The 16556-nt window shown below is 50.8% G+C and overlaps 1 protein-coding gene across 2 annotated transcripts in view; it reads right to left on the bottom strand.

Annotated features, from left to right (window-relative positions):
* Window positions 1-16556, bottom strand: part of LOC110399656 (unconventional myosin-X-like) — a 70102-nt gene extending 53546 nt beyond the window's left edge. Inside the window, exons 1-6 of one of the 2 annotated variants that reach the window (XM_021398715.1) lie at window positions 16408-16556; window positions 8217-8315; window positions 5140-5298; window positions 1916-2103; window positions 1681-1815; window positions 112-236 (exon numbers count right to left, since the gene is read on the bottom strand). In XM_021398715.1, the coding sequence (XP_021254390.1) occupies window positions 112-236; window positions 1681-1815; window positions 1916-2103; window positions 5140-5298; window positions 8217-8315; window positions 16408-16428 (727 nt within the window). In that variant the 5' untranslated portion in view covers window positions 16429-16556. Of the gene's footprint in view, window positions 1-111; window positions 237-1680; window positions 1816-1915; window positions 2104-2490; window positions 2839-5139; window positions 5299-8216; window positions 8316-16407 lie in introns of those variants that run through there. The other variant, XM_021398716.1, reaches the window with a different exon arrangement.

A 16556-nucleotide genomic window follows, 5' to 3' on the forward strand; every position in this document is an offset into this window, starting at 1 on the left:
TTTTACCTTTCTAAATAATCAATAAACGGTGCTAAGCCATTTCCTGACCCACTCCGAGCTCCTCCTCTTCACTCCCTCCGACCATTTCTGGTCCACCAAAGAAAAGGATACAGTCAGTGACTCGTCCCCCCTGGATGTGCCCGTGCTGAGAGAAGTGCAGCTGGATGAACTTGCCGAAGCGGCTAGAGTTGTTATTATAAACTGTCTTGGCGTTTCCAAAGGCCTCCAGAATTGGGCTGCAAGGAACAAGACAATGAAGACAGGACTGGTGACACGATACCGTTACAACAAAGCCTGTGCCCAGCCTTTTGCCATTTGTACAGCATGCACTGCTGCGCAAGATTCATTTGTTAAAGGACCAGTCTGGACAAGCAGGAAGAGCTCAAGGGCAAGGAAGAATGGCAAGAGCAATTTGTCATCACACACTACGCAATTTTAAACCTTCGGGATTGACTTAATTAAATCAGAGCCAGATCAGCGTGGGCAGCTGGTGTTCATTCAGTTGAGGGCATTCCCCACCAGTGCGGCTCCAGAAATGGCAAGACCCCAGCAGGTTGTGTGCTTCATGCAGCAGCATCCTACAAAATGGGTTTGTATTTTGTTCAGGATGGTCAGAAACATCATCTAGGGCAAATACTGTAGCTTTAAACCATCTATTTTTTTCTTGTTTCTGCTTCCTCTTTTGAAGGAGAAGCCAATTTAAGTTATCTGTTAAAATCACAGGCAAACATTTTCAAACAAACAAACAGCACTAAACTGATTTGTCGGTTCCTGGTCCTGTTACTTAAAAACCTGCTTAGGTTAATACAAGCCATATGATTTCCAAGCAGAGGGAGTACATACAAATTACATATTTGAGAACTTCATTCTGAGAGAGTCACATCATCCACTTCAGAAAAAAATATGACAAAAAAAAGAAAAATCTATCATCAAACTTCAGGTGGGTGACGAGTTGGAAAAATTCTGTCTCTTGGTCACCTCCCAGTCTTCAGCAAGTTCATACAAATGGGAAGTGGTGAGCTACCATACCGTTTGATTCTCGCACCGGGGAAAAAACTTAATACCATTCAAACCGACACATGGAATCCAGGATTAAAACATTCCATTTTGCAATGTAGCCAATTCTAAAACAACCTGAAGGCCTGACAAGCAAGGAGCCTGGAGATCCCACAAGCACGGCCTGGATGTCGTCATGCTCGATTTTAAGACATACATAGCTTTGAACAAAAAAACGACGGCAGTTGTTACCCTGAGAAATATGGGCTTTTTAAATGTCTCCATCTGTCTTCTGCGTGGTTCCACTTGAGATGGGCGCAGATAGGGAATTATTCAGAAGTTAATCGTTGTAGCAGATTATAGAACAACAACTAATCACAACAAATCCTGAATTGTGACTGCGCCGTACTTAAGAGCTTTTGTTTTTTTCCCAAAGGTTTCCAGCTGCCCACGTCCCCCTCCAGCCACTGCCACAGGGCACTGTGCCACAGGAGATGTGGGACCAAGGCCGTGCCGTCACTCGTGGGCCAGCTCGGAGGTGGGCACGGCACCGAAGGGTGAAGAAATCCAAGCCTTGTCCACAGTGTTAACCCTCCACTCAGGCCCACGCAGCCCAAACACAAGCGCTGCCCAGAAGGTAGTGCCCTGCAAAGCGATGGCTGCAGGTATGGAGGTGAAACGCACCTGCTCTCCAGGATGGCTTCCTCCACGTGCGTGCTCTTCTCAGAGGCCGGGGCCCCGAGGGAGGTCTGGCTCATGGCTGACAGGAACTTCAGCAGCAGCTTGGTGCTCTCGGTCTTTCCAGCTCCACTTTCTCCACTGCGGAGGAAGAGATGCTCCGGGACAGACTGAAGTAACGGCCCTCCCACCCATGGCATGTAACGCAGCCAGAGAGCAGCTAATTCCCCCCCTTTCTGACCTTATCAGAACACACTGGCTGTCGTGACGCTTCCACAAGCAGCAGTAGCACTCGTTAGCGGTGGCGAAGATATGGGGAGGCAGCTCACCCAGGCGGTGCTGCCTGTACAGCTCTATGGCATCCACACTGTACAGACCGGGAATGGGCTTGTAGGGGTTCACTGATGCCAGGATGGAGCCAATGTTGGTCTAAGGGGAGAAAACAGAACACGGCAAGGAAATAAAGCTCCAGAAAAAAAAAAACTAGGACTAAAAGAGGGTCAGGGAACGCCTTCACAGCTCCACTCCAGGATCCCCAGTGCAGGGGGCTTGGCTGGGTTCAAGCAGCTCCTGAACAAAGAAGGGACATGAAGACACGTACCAAGAGCCATTAAAGTGTATCATTGTGCTGCTGCTGAAAAATGCTGTTTGGAGCAGCTTAAATCACGTGGTAAAGCCCAATCGAGATTGACAGCTGAAGCTCAAGGATTTAAAGTCAAAATATTGTGATATTTTCTAGAAACTTTATTTTGAAAATATTTCGTTTGAAAATACTTCAGTTTAAGAAAAGAGTTTGTAAGGTTTAAAATAAAATACCTGAAGCTAATTTATCCAATTTCAAACATTTTCCTTTGTGAAGTCAGAAGGAAATTCATTCCAGTTTTCGGTTCAGCCAGCCAGCTCAAATCCAGTTATTCTCAGAGCTGCAGTTCAGAGCAATGGTGCTATCTCTCTCCTAGCAATGAATCCACAATGTGGTCAACGTCCAGCTTAAATCCTGCTGCTACGGCACGGTCCTCCTTCACAGGGCTGCTGCTCTGCTCCAGGAGCAGCCATTCTCAGCAGGGATGAAACCCTTGGAGAGCTGCATAGTATTACTGCCAAACCACGAACAGCCAGTCATCACATGCAGATAAAAGGATTTGCATGCATCCATTGGAGAAGCTGTAAGTGGAATATTTGGTGATGAGAAAGACACATGCTTTCTTGTGTTGTACTGCAATGCCAAGCTCTGAAGCAAGAAGTCAGACTGATAAGATGCAGTAGTCGCCAAATTATTTAAGAGTTATTTAGTAAAGCAGCAACACAGATCACCAGGGACAAACCATCACCTAGGCCTCACTGCGTTACCAGCAATACCCATATAAGTGGGCAAGCAGGGAACAAGACCTGAAGACCCTCTGATACAGACCCTCGTAGGCAGAAATACAGTTCACTGGTGATAGAAGCAATAAGAGAGCAGATGACCTTTGGCAAGACAAGTGGGAGCCAAAGGGAAAGGACTGAGAAAGAAAAAACGGATCAGGAAAGTGTGCTGTACAACCAGCTGTGCAACAGGTATTGTCTGGAGATGGCAAGGCAGGTGTCCAGAAGTCCATCCTAACATTTCTCCCAGAATTCCACAGACTTTTTGTCCTATGTTTTATTCTGCACTTCCCATTCTAGTTTCATGTCTCCTGAGGAACAGGTCTCCTGCTGCAGCCCAGGATTTCCACTACAGCCATCTCTCTCAGTGATGTTTCCAGGAAACTTTCCCATCTCTCTGTTGCAGTCTCCATCACCCGCACCCCATTACAGATGACTTTTGCTCACAACTTATAGTAGCCACAGAATTTGTTATCAACCACATACATACTGACCATTCTCTTAGCAAGGAGCAATCAGGCTGCCCAGAGAAGCTGTGGGTGCCCCATCCCTGGAGGTGCTCAAAGCCAGGTCGGATGGGACCTGGGCAGCCTCATCTGGGGAGTGGCAACCAGCCCACGGCAGGGGGTTGGGACTGGACGATCTTTGAGGGCCCTTCCAACCCAAGGCATTCTGTGATTCTATCATCTTCCCCAGAGAAAGCTGTAGAGCAGGACACATCATTCTGGTCCTGCCTGCTTCTTGGGTCCTGTATGGGTGGGTAGGCACGGCAGAACTAGAGGCAGCACAAATGTGGTGGTACAGCCCTTGGCTCATTTATACATCCCACACATCATGTTGGCTACACTTTTATTAATGGATACTGGAGCTGCGGGAATGAAAGGGTATTCCTAAATGGTGCAGGCTGTTGCTGTGCTCACATTTTCTGAAGAAACGTGGTAGAACTGGAATAAAATTTCTTTGGAAAAGCTCTCCAATTGCCATCCTCTTCTTATTATTCTTCCTAAAAGCTCAAAGCCCTGACCGATAGGCATAACTTGCCTTGGTACAGCTTCACCTGCAATCTTCACCTACTACATTCTAGCTGTGAAGGATCGTACTAAATACACACTGTGCACAGGCAAAAAATGACACCACGTCCAAACATTAACACTTTTCCACGTGGCTGGAGGAGGCACAAAGCTAGTGCTGACGAGGGGCAGAGGGACAGGGCTGAGGTGACACAGTCAGAGGCAGTAGTGTGCCATTTCTGGTGCCAGGCACAGTGAGAAGGGGGACAATCCCACTTCATCCTCCTCATCCCAGTGCGGGAGGTGCTTCAGAAACCAGGTCACTTTATTGATCATTTCCTGGAATACAGGTGCATACAGTTCGGTTGCCTTAGGAACAGTTGCTATGCAACATAGATTTACATTTTTCCTGTCATAATCTGAAAAATTCTGAGTACGCATAGAGGATGGACAGGCAAGGGGAGGGGTAAAGCAGCCCAAGGCATTCTTCGCAACGTTCAGCCCAAGCAGAGCATGCTGCCACCCAGCAGCCTCATCCTAGAGCCCTCTCCCTCCCACATTCCTCCCTTGATGCATGCCTCCCTCCTGAGGGCCAAGAGGGAAATCACGAGATGTGCCGGTATTCTGCTGTGTGAGGAGAGCAGAGCAACTCAAAAAAGCACAAGTGCTTGTAAAAGCAGGAAAGTAAGCAACAGGTTTGCTTTCCTAGCTGAGTTCAGGAGTGATACCCAACAACAGCCTGTTGCACTTTCCTGTCTGCTTGGCTCTGAACAGCAGCAACGGGGAATCTGGGCAACATGAGTGCCAGCTAGTAAAAGACAGATGTTCCAGGTGGATACACAAATCCTATAGGTGAAGGCCATACTTTGGAAGTTCTACATAAGCAAAGAGACCCCTACAGTAGGGGTAGGATCTCATAGGGCTAATGCAGCTAGCAAGGCACAAAGCAGAAAAAAACAACCCTTTTTATCCACATGAAACAATGCTCAGGAAACAATGCTTAAATCAGTTATTTCCCATGCAAAGTGGCAGCCCCAAAGATAAACAACACTTATCAGCCAGAAGGGCCATGGCCCAGCTCAGCACTTACATAGATGTTACCCTGCTGGTAGCGCTGGTGCAGGTTGAGCAGGATGGCAGCTTCGTGCAGGTCTCCCAGCATGGACATGTCCTCGACCCCATTGACGCTGCTCTGGTGCATGGGCAAAACTTTTTCTCTGGAAAGGGAGGCCCTGGGGTACTGGAACACCTGGAGGAACAGGGATAAGAACAAATAAGAGCATGTCACTTGGGCATACAGTCTGATTTCCTACAGAAACAAGTGCTTTTCTTTATGCTTCAGCACTGGAAAAGGAAATGAATAAGGCACAGATCCGTTCCCTATTTTTATAGTAGTTCCTCCATTCTTGTTCCTACCTATTGGAGCTCCTTGGCCACAACCCACATGCACACTCCCTGTCTTTGCTACAGAGTTGTCCCCTCACCTTCATCACTGCTGGGACAGGTCAATATAGGGCTACCTGGCTGTTACTGAAGTCCCCTTGGCCAGAGCAGGGCACCACCTGGACAAGTATTGCACACTGCGCTCAGTGTGAGCGATGGTGGCAGCTATTCCCAGCAGACCAGGAGCAGTCGTGCACAGAAGCACAGGTGGGATCACATCTCTGACTGCAGCACGGTGCAGGCAAAGCTTGTTCACATTCCAGGTTTTGCCCTGGAGCAGAGAGGGTGTCTGGTGGCTGTGTCAAGGGCAAAGGAAGGCACAGCAGTTGAGAAGCCAGAGATCTCCTGTGCACATGCTGCCATTTATGCATTTGATGCGGCCTTCAAAGTGACATCTATTAACCTCTATCACTGCTCTGGAAGTGTGATCTCCTCTATCTACACGGCTGCACTCTTCCTGCCTCAGTTGCTGCAACCTTCTTCCTGCTGGAGCTTCCTCCTCCTCAGTAGCCCACACTTCAGCTATGGGGTCATCCTCTTCACCTCCCTGCACACAGCTGAGATGAAACTGCCGTTTCCCTCCATCATAGCCATCTCCCAGCCCTCCTTTCCTCCTCCTCAGGCATGATGCTGGCATTTCACAAATGCTATTTCAGTTGCTTCCCACTCTTGGATTCAGCTGTGTGCCATCTCCCACCCAGCATCCCAGGCTGTGTTAGATGGCAAAACCTGAGATAGACAAATGAGACGCTTCATACAGGCAGCCTGCAGTAAACCTTGCAAAGAAACCTGGGCTTTTCCTTCCTTTCTGTGGCACCATTTCATCTTCATCCCTGCTTGTCAACTTCCCCAGGTACCACCAAAGAACCGATGGATCCCCTAGAGAATAAGCATGCTGTCCACAGCATTGATCTAACTGCTTTATCCCGCCTGCTCCTTGCGGGCTGCTGCAGCTGCTGCAGAAGGGCAGCCAGGCAGCTGGAAGCTGCAGACAGAATGAGGTCACCCTGCCCCCTCGTAGCAGCCTCCTCACGGAGCCGAGGCTGTGCCCAAGGGGCAGGGAGCTCACTAAGAAGCAGGATGGGAGAATGGGACACCTAAGTTCAGAATACGAGCTGCAAAGGTATGATGTGGACTGGACCATCAGGAGCAAAGCCACTGCAGCACTCTCAAACCATGAGTCAGCAAACCCCAGCCTCTCTTCTCTCTGCTGACTCAGACAAATCTTGGAAGGGGGCAAGTCCAAAACTGCATGACATGATCTTTCCTTGCATCTCCCTGGCAATTACCCACTTACCACCGCACTGTCAGCATTTGTGGCCATTGGGCCAGACAAGAAATGATAAAAAAGATGTCTGGGGAAAAAGCTGAGTGCCCAAGTGTCCCAGAAGAACCCAGACATTTGGAGTACCTGTGCCAAGAGGCTGCTATGCATGAAAAATAATTGTGTGATGGGTCAGAGCTTGTTTACTTCCTCCTATAGACAACACAGGAGAAAATGGGACCCTGAAGAGAAACGTGGCCCTGAATGCAAGGCTAAATGATTAGCAGGACTAGATCATCATCTATTAACCCTGTCCTGATGCTCTTGGCTGGGATTATACATCATGCCCATCTAAAGAAGAATCTGGTCCTAGCCCTTTCCCACCTCCAGCCATGCCAGTGAGGAGACCCTTGTTTCCCCACTGCTCGGTTCCAGACCCTTCCAGCAGCCTGGACACCCCCCACACCCAGCTTTGCATATGGTGGGGCTGGGCTGGCTTGTGGTTTGCATGGCTGAGCTGACTCCCCTGGCTGATTTTGCCTGAAGCAAGAGAAAAGGCACAGACAAATTGATCTCTCAGCAGAGATGCCTCTGGAATCCCCCTTTTCCAACAATAGTTAATATTTAATAGGGAACATTACAGGCATTAACAAGATCTTTATTAATTTGGGAAGAAAATATCAGCTTTTTGTCTTCTAACTACAAGCAAGCCGTCAAATTACTACACAAGCACTTCACAACACAGCCAAAGATTTCCACTTTCTCTCCAGCAATGAATTGATTTTGTCTCAGATTGAGCCCACAGTCAAAACAAAATGACCAGGACTCCCTCCAAGTCCCCACAATGATCAGGCATAAAGCAAAACCTGGCCAGCAGGCAGCCCAAGGTGGGGACTGCCAACCAGGCCAAGCTGAGCAGGAGAGGAAGGTATCTTCCTCAACCCCAAATCTGTCCATTAAGCACAAGGAGCACACGAACAAATATCCCTCTCAACATCTCAGTCATGTTTATCCATAAAGCACTCGGCTGGTCTGTCTCAAATGTGTTTCCCAATCTCTTGTGTTTCATAAGCGTCGGCTCCTCCTTTCCTTCCAGGAAGTCACATTTCTGATGGATTTGGTGACCGAGATGTTTTTAAGGAAATAACAAATGGCAAAAGCCCTGTAGTGTAATACTGGACATCCTACCTCAGAGCTGCAGGGAAGCCAGAGAGCAAGGACACTAGATTTAGGGATCAACTAGCCCATCCAATCCAAAGCAAAACGAAGATGTTTTCATCTGAGCTTTCAGTAGGGATAAGACAGCCCAGCCAGTTACCAAGCAATGAAGAGGGCAGGCAAAGGAAGCACATGAGACAGCTCTCATGGAGGGCTCTGAATAGAGAAAGCCATCATGAATGGCCACCAAGTGCTATTCCTGCATAGGCATAGGGTACAGCGTGGTGCAAATTTCCACTTACGGTGCCATAATCGGAGATGAAGCGCACGTTTCCATCGGCACACGGGCCAACAGTGCATGGCTGCAGCTGGTCCTGCTCCCGCAGCCATACCCTGGCACCCTGCAGAAAAACAGAAAACCTCCCATTAGAAAGAACTGGAGCCTGCAGGGTTTGCGCACAGGGTGCCAACACCCAAGGCAAGCAGAAGGAAACATCAGTCTTTAGGAAAGATAGAAATGGAATAGTGGGGTTAAACTGTTGAAACATTTTCAAACATAGAACAGCCAGTCATCAAAAGTCATGCTATAATAATAACAATAATAGATAATGTAAATAAAGCTCGTTTACAGTTTCATACACCCACACATCACTTAGGTCAAAGTGCTTTCAGAAATCAGCCAACACTAAGCAGACTTCACAGAGCTTTCTGCTTCCCACTCTTGCAAGAGTTTCCTTGGGTAAGGGACATGATGTGAATGATTCTCAGGCACACACATGATGGCCCTTAATTGGCTCGGCATCTCCCAGCACAGCCCTGAGCATAATGGCACGAGGGTGATCCTCAGCCTGGTGTTTCCAGACCTCAACACACAAACCCAAGCTGTGTCACAGGGAAGGATGTGCAAGTGGGCTTTGCTGTGAAAATGTGGGATGAGGAAAGGGGTTAAGATGTGAACAGGGATAAGATTTTCCAGTTACACAGAAGCATGGCCAAGGCAGCTATCTGTGGCCTTCTGCTAGTCATCAGTGCCCTGTGGCTACGAGACACCTCTATCACCATGCAAATGGTTTTAAACTTTGTATGTTTTCTTGAACTAGGTAATAAAAATGTCATGCAGACCAAAATTAGTTTAGCTTTTGATAGAGCTTTCACCAGAATCGTACCAAGATGGTGTTGTGCAAAGATGCAGCCACTCAGCGCCTAAAAAAGGCAATAAATGGGTTTCCTGAAAGGTTTGCCACCTGCAGTGGTGCAGATCCTCACTGGTCTTCAGATGCAACGTGTCTTGCCCACATCACACTTTTCTCAAACTAAAAACCAGTTGAATCTCAAAGAGGAGGGATGGAGCAAGCAGATATCAGCTCTCCTACAGAAGCGTTGGGGCAGTCAGTCTGCTGGGTCAGCTCATCCTGCCCTGCCAGCCATGGCCTGCGTCATGCAGAATTAAGTATAACAACCTGCTCTTCAGTCACTGCAAACCAATCTGTCCTGTGTCTTCCCATAGAAATCACAAATTCTGCTTCGCTAGGTATTCAGAAAAAGCCATTATGCTCAACTGTTCAGTAATATTAAGGACTTTTTCATTGATTCACAAACCTACGTTCTTCCTAATTTGTTTTCTATCCCTAAGATATTGATTGTAGAAGCCCTTACATTCTTCTTAAACGTGTCAGCACCATTAGCCTTTTACAGGCTTATTATGTTTGAAGAGATTTGATATGGTATTTCTATATTATATTAGACAGAATGTGGAACAATAGTTCATTCTCCTTTGTTTTAGTACTCTGGATTTTCCTTTCTGTAGGAGACATACATATTGGCCAACGACCTCCAGCCCTCCCAGTAAAGGAACTGGTTTTAATGACATCAAGAGCAGTGACTAAATCCTAACTTCGCTGCAGTGTTCTGCAGATTTCCCACTGAGACTTCTGATGCTGGAGGCAGTGCCCTAAGGCACGTGGGCAAGACACGGCTGGGTAGAAATCATCCATTTCTCAAACTGCACACAGATTCTGCACGAATGTGTTAACAGCAACAAGTGCTAGTGAGACCTCTTCCACCAAAGGCTCTCAGCTAGCATCGCAGTGTCAAGAGCAAGGAGTCGACATCAGAAAACTGTTAAGTTATTCCTGGAGTTCCCAGCAGACAAGCAAGACTAAAGAAGGCCTTTTCAGTGTACCATATTGCACTACAGTACTGCACCATTTTCCATGCGCATTTGGAGATCCTTCTCCCGTGTGCTGCCAAGAGCAGGAGGCAATGTGATGGAACTCCCTGGCACTGCAGCATTTCAGCTGCCCAGAACTTACTTCAGTTTACTTCAAGGTTGCAGTTGTTTTCACAACAGCAATTGCCGCTGCCCGGCAGACTTGCACCCACTGACGTTGTTTCCAGATGGAGTTGAGATGCTCAGAATAGGAACCACAAAGCAAATTATCCTAACTTCTCTCCAGCGTTGCCCCCATTTCCTGCAATCAGCCCTTTTTTTTCTACGCATGACATTCCCCAAGGCACCCTGACTAAATGCAGAAGCAGATGGTGACACCGGAGAGGCTGCCCTCACACCAACACCAACCATGCATCACATTGATCCATTGAAAGGATTAAATTGAGCATAAAACTTAAGAACTGCCAGGCAGCAAGGCTGAGCCTCCATGGGAGAAGCCCTTGAGTTCCTTCTATAATGAGAATAGCTCTTTCCCTCCCAATTCCTTTTTAAATTTTTTATTATTTAATAAAAATAAAGCAACAGCAGCTACTGAAAGAACAAAGCACTGATGTGCCAGAACTTCTGTGTCACCTGGATGCCAGGTCTACCTGCAAATACAATGCTACGACAGGCCCTGGCAGTGCCCTGGTTTGGGCAACCACCTCCAATCACTGCGCTGAGTCAAAAATCAGTGCGGGTGCTGTAAGTTTTTCAGCCATATGTACTGCTGTGTATACGCACACCTCTGTTCTGAGGACGGCGGGTCCATATACTCCCCGGCTTGGAAGCGGCGCTGCGCTAAGCCAACTCTCCTCCTGGCCTCAGTGGGCTTCACGGTGGTACACCAGGCAGCAGCAGTGGGGCTTAAGGGCCCGTGCAATCCACAGAAAGCCAGGCTCAGGTTTCAATAAATGCACTTCTCAACAGATTGATCTGGATGATCATGAATAAGTGATAGGACAGATATGGAGAGACTCAGCTAATGGATACGAGGTTAGTGGGGAGGGGGAGTCTGTGACACCCTAGACCATATGGGAGGGAGCAAAGGAGCCTTGGGGCATTTCTGGTGTCAGCCTGGGATGAAGTCACAGAGCCTGTCCCTAGGTTAGAGCTGACCAACAGAAGCAGGGCTTGGTGGCCCAGGACACCATGGGTGATGAGAGATGGGAGCAGAGAGATGGCAGCAGCCAGCACAGCACAGCTGGGAAGAGCAAAACCCTTTGCTATGGGCATGAGATGCACAGAGAAGGAGGGAGCCAGTAAGCATCCTTCCCAGCTTCGTGGCAGGTGCTCTACAGTCCCGACCAAGTTCTCACTGACCAGCTAGGTGCTCCCAGCTGAGCAAGAGCTGTCCCTGTCCCTGTCCCTGCCCTTCCCTCTACTTGGACACTGCCTTGGATGCCCTCTCCCTTCTGCCAACTAATACACAGTAAGGCAGGTCCAATACGTCCTATACCTTTTTGCATCTTGCAACATCCTTGACTTCAGTAATTCCCTGTACATGCAGTTGTACCTTCTAGTCCCATATTAGATGGAAAAGCACACTTTTTAATCACCCTCATTCATATGAAGCAGAAAATTCCTTCTTCTCACGGTCAGAGGTGGAGGAACAGAGAACTCCAATCCACCTTCTCTGTCTCATCCATTACTTTCTGCTCTTTTGCCATGTCTCCCCCTATTTGTCATGTCACTAAAAAAGAATTCTTGGGTGTTTCAAACTCTTCACATGAGACATGTTCCTGGTTTTTGCTCGTCCTAAGTGTCCTTGCCTCAAACACTGCTAAGAACACAAGCGGAGCGCCTCTGTGCTGGGATGCACTTTCAGCCCATCTGAAGTAATAGTGAAAGAAGAAAAAGAAAAGGGGAAACAGCCCTCAAAAGTTAATAGGCAGGAAATAGTAAAGCCATTAGAGTCCATGCTTCACTATTTTTTCTTTCGAAATCACTGGGGAAAAAGACATGTGCTGGTAGCAGCATCCAATTACTAGCTGGGGATGGCAGCATTGTGAATAACAATGGAGGCACGCACAAGTTTTTAATAAACATTCCTGGAAAGTATCCCTTTTGCATCACACTGAGATGCTGCTGAACTTTCCCATATACTGGTGAATGGAAAGGATGTAAAGCATTTTAAAAATCAACAGGTCTGAGCGTTCCCAGAGATCTGTCCCATAAAGTCCCTCACCAGCTGATACTCATTTTTGATAAGCCTGGAAACGCGGAGGAAATTCCAAGAGACCAAAGGGTCAGAGCCTCACTGAGGGCTCTCCAGGGTTATCCCAAGTAACCATGCACTGCTTAGTGCAACAGCCCACTGGGGAAATAAAGAGCTTTTTGCCCTCGGCCTTCTGAACTTAAAGGTGCTTCAGCTCCAGTTGTTGTGCAGCGGCCGGTCAGCGTGTGCAAAGACGTCCAGTCAACCAGATCGCTGCGTTCTTCAATTAGTGTACAAGCATAAGGGGTACACGGGGCAATACTAAGTGAAGGAGTTTCCAACAGATCTCAGCAGAGCCAGGGTCACTACTACTCTGCGTACTCAGCAAGGACGTAAAATCAAAAGCAGCACTGATAATGCCAACATCTGCTAGAGCAGTAAGTGTCCACCAGGATGAGGCTGTGGATTCCAGGCTTGTTTGGACAAAATGGGATTAACATACAACCAAACTGAAAGGTCAGACTCAGGAGAAGGAATGCAAGGAACGCTTCAAAGAGAGGAATTTCTTCTGGAAATCACAGACCCAACAGGATTGCAAACTGCCAAAGCTCCCAGGACATTTGGTTGCAACCAGAGCTGATGCACGTCTGGGATGGATAAACAGGAGAGAGAGAGAGTTTCCTGTTTACTTATGCTTTGAGGTGTGAGAAAGGAGGCTTACAGAGCAAATGTAAAAAGCTCGGTCACTTCTGCTATTCAGAAGGATCCCTTGTAATGCAAAAGGCCTGGTGAAAATGCTAACGTCGTTAGGTAGATTAGCCAGAGCCGGGGCTGCCCTATCTGGACCAGACACCGATAGCGCTGGGATGAGAGCAGCACGAGCCCAGCATGGGCTGCAGCCCTCGGCGCTCAGCCCGCTGCTCACCTGCACGGGCAGGGAAGGGGCGCCCACAGGCTGGTGCTTGGGATGAAACAGCTCCCACCCAGCAGAAGGAAAGCAGGACCAAAGGCGGATGTGGCTGCCAGACACTTCAGAAATGTAACAGGATCTATTTTAAAGCAGGGTTGTGTAACCACTTGGAGAAACTGCAAAAAGCGGGGGATCCTCCAGAAAGAAGACTTTCCAGAAAGCGTGATTCAGCCAAATCCCAATCACTGGCTCAATATGAAGGTAACAGGACTAACACACAGCCCAGTCTGAGCCCCAGAGCCCTGATTTCCACCTCCTCACTTAGGACCCCAGCCCTGTACCTGCGGGGGCCATGCACTCATGTTCCAGTTCACCTAGACCCACAGGGACAAAGCTTCGGTCTTAATGATAGCATCTAAGTAGCTCGTTCATTTTCCTTAAAGGGAAAATGGGGCTCCACCCATGCCCAATCTGCCCCTGCTGTCCCAGCGCAGGGCAGGAAGGGCCTTTCAACCACCTCTGTAGCTCTGGGTCATGTTGGGGATGTGCATCTGGGATGGGGGGGTTCTGCACGTAGGGTCATCCATACAGCATTGCTTTCTCTGATGGCCTCTCCATGTAGCTCAGCAGGAGTACGGTGACCTCCTAGAAAGGTGGATCTCAAGAGCCTGGAACCCTCAAGGGTCACTGCCCTTGGACAGCGATACTTCTCTTTGCTGAACCACTCAGACCAACCGAACAGGGAGGGGCTGCTCTGTCACATTCTCTCGGTGACCTTGAACACTACATATGTAACAGTCAGCATTTCTCCTTCTCTTCCCAGTCTCTTGAGAACCTCTTTACTAGGAGATCACCACCTTCTTGCTGAGCCAAAGGCCATCGGAAAAGCGGTGCCGCCTGCAGTCCTCAGGGGAGGAGGAAGAATGGTGGGAATCCCCCCCCATGCAGCAGCCCCCTGCTGCAGATGACGCCCCATGCACCGCTCCTTTCCAACACGGCATTTTCTGAAGCCAACAGTAGTTAACACACGGGCATTCAGCTCACCGTTATCTGGAAAGACAGCACATCACTCGTGCTCAGTGTCACCAAAGGCAGCCGAACCTCACTGCATGTGAGTCTGTGGAAGGATCTTCCAGGATGCCTGTGCCCACTCCTCTTGCAGGTACCGCACCTTCTGCAGCCCAGATGGATGTGGGGCCATGCTGCTGGTCCCTCCAGCCAGAGACGGGATGGGAGCGGCGTCCCCTCTAACCCGGGTCATGGCATTCCTGCTCCTCGGGGAATATCGGGGAGCGAGTCACATCCTCTGTGTCACCCACATCCTGCCACACTGCAGACACGCAGGGAAACCACCACCCACCACCCGCAGCCCTTGCTTCCGGGGCTGCTCCTCCCTGTCTGGCACGGGACCGGCAGCAGTGGGCAGGACACAGCCAGTGGGGCATGGGCCCCTACCTGGACACAGCCAGGAGAAGCAGGCTGAACCCATCACCAAGCCAATTATCATAGATAAACTTCAAAGAAAAAGAATTCCCTTGGTCTCCACCAAGCCAAGGGAGGAGATAGGGAAGCTGGAAGACCCAGAGCATCCCCACCTAACCCTGGACCCTGACCACGTGGCTCAGCCGCTATCTGAATGCTGGAGCACAGGATGGGAGCCTGCTAAAGCAAGGCCAGTAGCACGCTGGCTTTAAGCTGCTCATTTTGAAGGATGACACGCATCCCTCGGGATGATCTTGGCTCTCGCTGCAGCAGCAAGAGGTGGAGCAACTCCATTCTGCTCCGGCATTGCCCTCCCACCAAGAACCCCCCATGGAGAAGGAGGAAGAGCTGCTGGGGTGCAGCGCATGCCAAGCATTCCCACTGCACGGAACCACGTTCCCCACTCCCACCGCCCCTCCTGCAAAGCAAAGCTCGAGGCTCTCCCACACGTGCTCATCCTGGTTCTCCAGCCCTGCCCCCCTGGGCCCCCTTCTGTCTCCCACTTCCATCAGGCACGTTCCAGCTCCTCGGTGGCTATTCCTGCTGCAAAAGGCCATGACCGAGGGGTGGGCATAAAGGCTATGGTGAAACGGTCCTTTGGGAAACCCGGCCTCCATCTGATTAGATGCAGGCAGCCAGGGCTGCCAGAGCAGCAGGTTAATCAGTTAATGGCTGCAACGAGCTGGGCGCTGCTGTGCCGGCCTGGGGGCAGTCCCGGCCGTGCAGCCCGGGGCAGCCACTCCTTCCGTCCCCGATCTGGGAAAACAGCTGCTCCGATAAGGGCAGTGTTTCCTGGGGGATGGGGCGGCCCCAGTCCATTAGCTGCTCCCCAGGGGCTGCCCATTCCCCATGCACCCAGAGGAAGGCTGGGGGGTGGCAGACACTGGGTTTAACGGCCTGCAAACCAACGTGGGCAGAAGAGGGGTGTCTGACGGCCCCGTACTCAAACACGAGGTTCAGCCGCAGAGCCCGGGATGGTTCCATCACCCCGCAGAGCCGTGGACCACAGGACCAGCAGGGGCTGCACCCAGCCGCGACCAAAAGCAGCATCGGGCTGGGCTGGAAACAGAGTGAGGAGAAAGGCAGGGAGGATGCGGGGAGGTCTGGGGCACGCACGGCGCCGGCCACGTGCAGTAGGGCAGAAGGCGCGATGATGCCCCACGCGCTGCGCGACGCCCCGAGGACACGCACAGGAGCACAGCCCGGCGCCGCCGGGTACCGGTAGGCAGCAGCCGTAGGACGGGGACCGGGCAGCGGCACGGCGAGGCCGACGATGGAGGCGGACGCTCCCTCCCCTCCCCTCACGCCTTCCCGATCCCTCAGCGGGCTCTGGCCCCGTGCCACGCGCGGCAGCCGAGCCGTGACACGCGCACGCAGGCAGCGGCAGGCTCCGGACCCTTCGGTCGCTCCAGGGGATTAAAGCAGCGTGCGAGCGTATCTGGGCAGCCATGACTATCATGCGACAAATCCTCTCCCCGCTCCTGCAAGGAGCCCTCGGCACGAACGGCTGGAACCGCACATCGCGTGGGCTCCGGCTCCCTCCGCGCAGCCGGCCCTCGGCACACCGGGCCCGGGCGGCGCTCGGCAACCAAACCCGAAAGCCAGAGAAAAAGTGAAACTTGGGCTCCCCCGGTACGGGCAGCGCAGCATCCTCCTCCCGCAGCCCCACGGCTCACCCCGCCGAGCCCCGGCCCCGCCGCCGCCGCCCTGCCCCTGCCCGCCCGGAGCCCCCACCTGGCGGAGCGAGGCGTCCATCGGCGGCACGGAGCGGCTCTCAGCGTCGCATCGCCGGGCTGGGCTGGCCGCGTCCCGCCGGCACCGCTCGCCGGCACCGCGCCGTGCTGCTGGCTCCGCCCCGCGAGCAGCTGGGAGCGGCCCGGCCG

Source organism: Numida meleagris, chromosome 5 (genome assembly GCF_002078875.1).
Source record: "Numida meleagris isolate 19003 breed g44 Domestic line chromosome 5, NumMel1.0, whole genome shotgun sequence".
NCBI classification, from domain to species: domain Eukaryota; kingdom Metazoa; phylum Chordata; class Aves; order Galliformes; family Numididae; genus Numida; species Numida meleagris.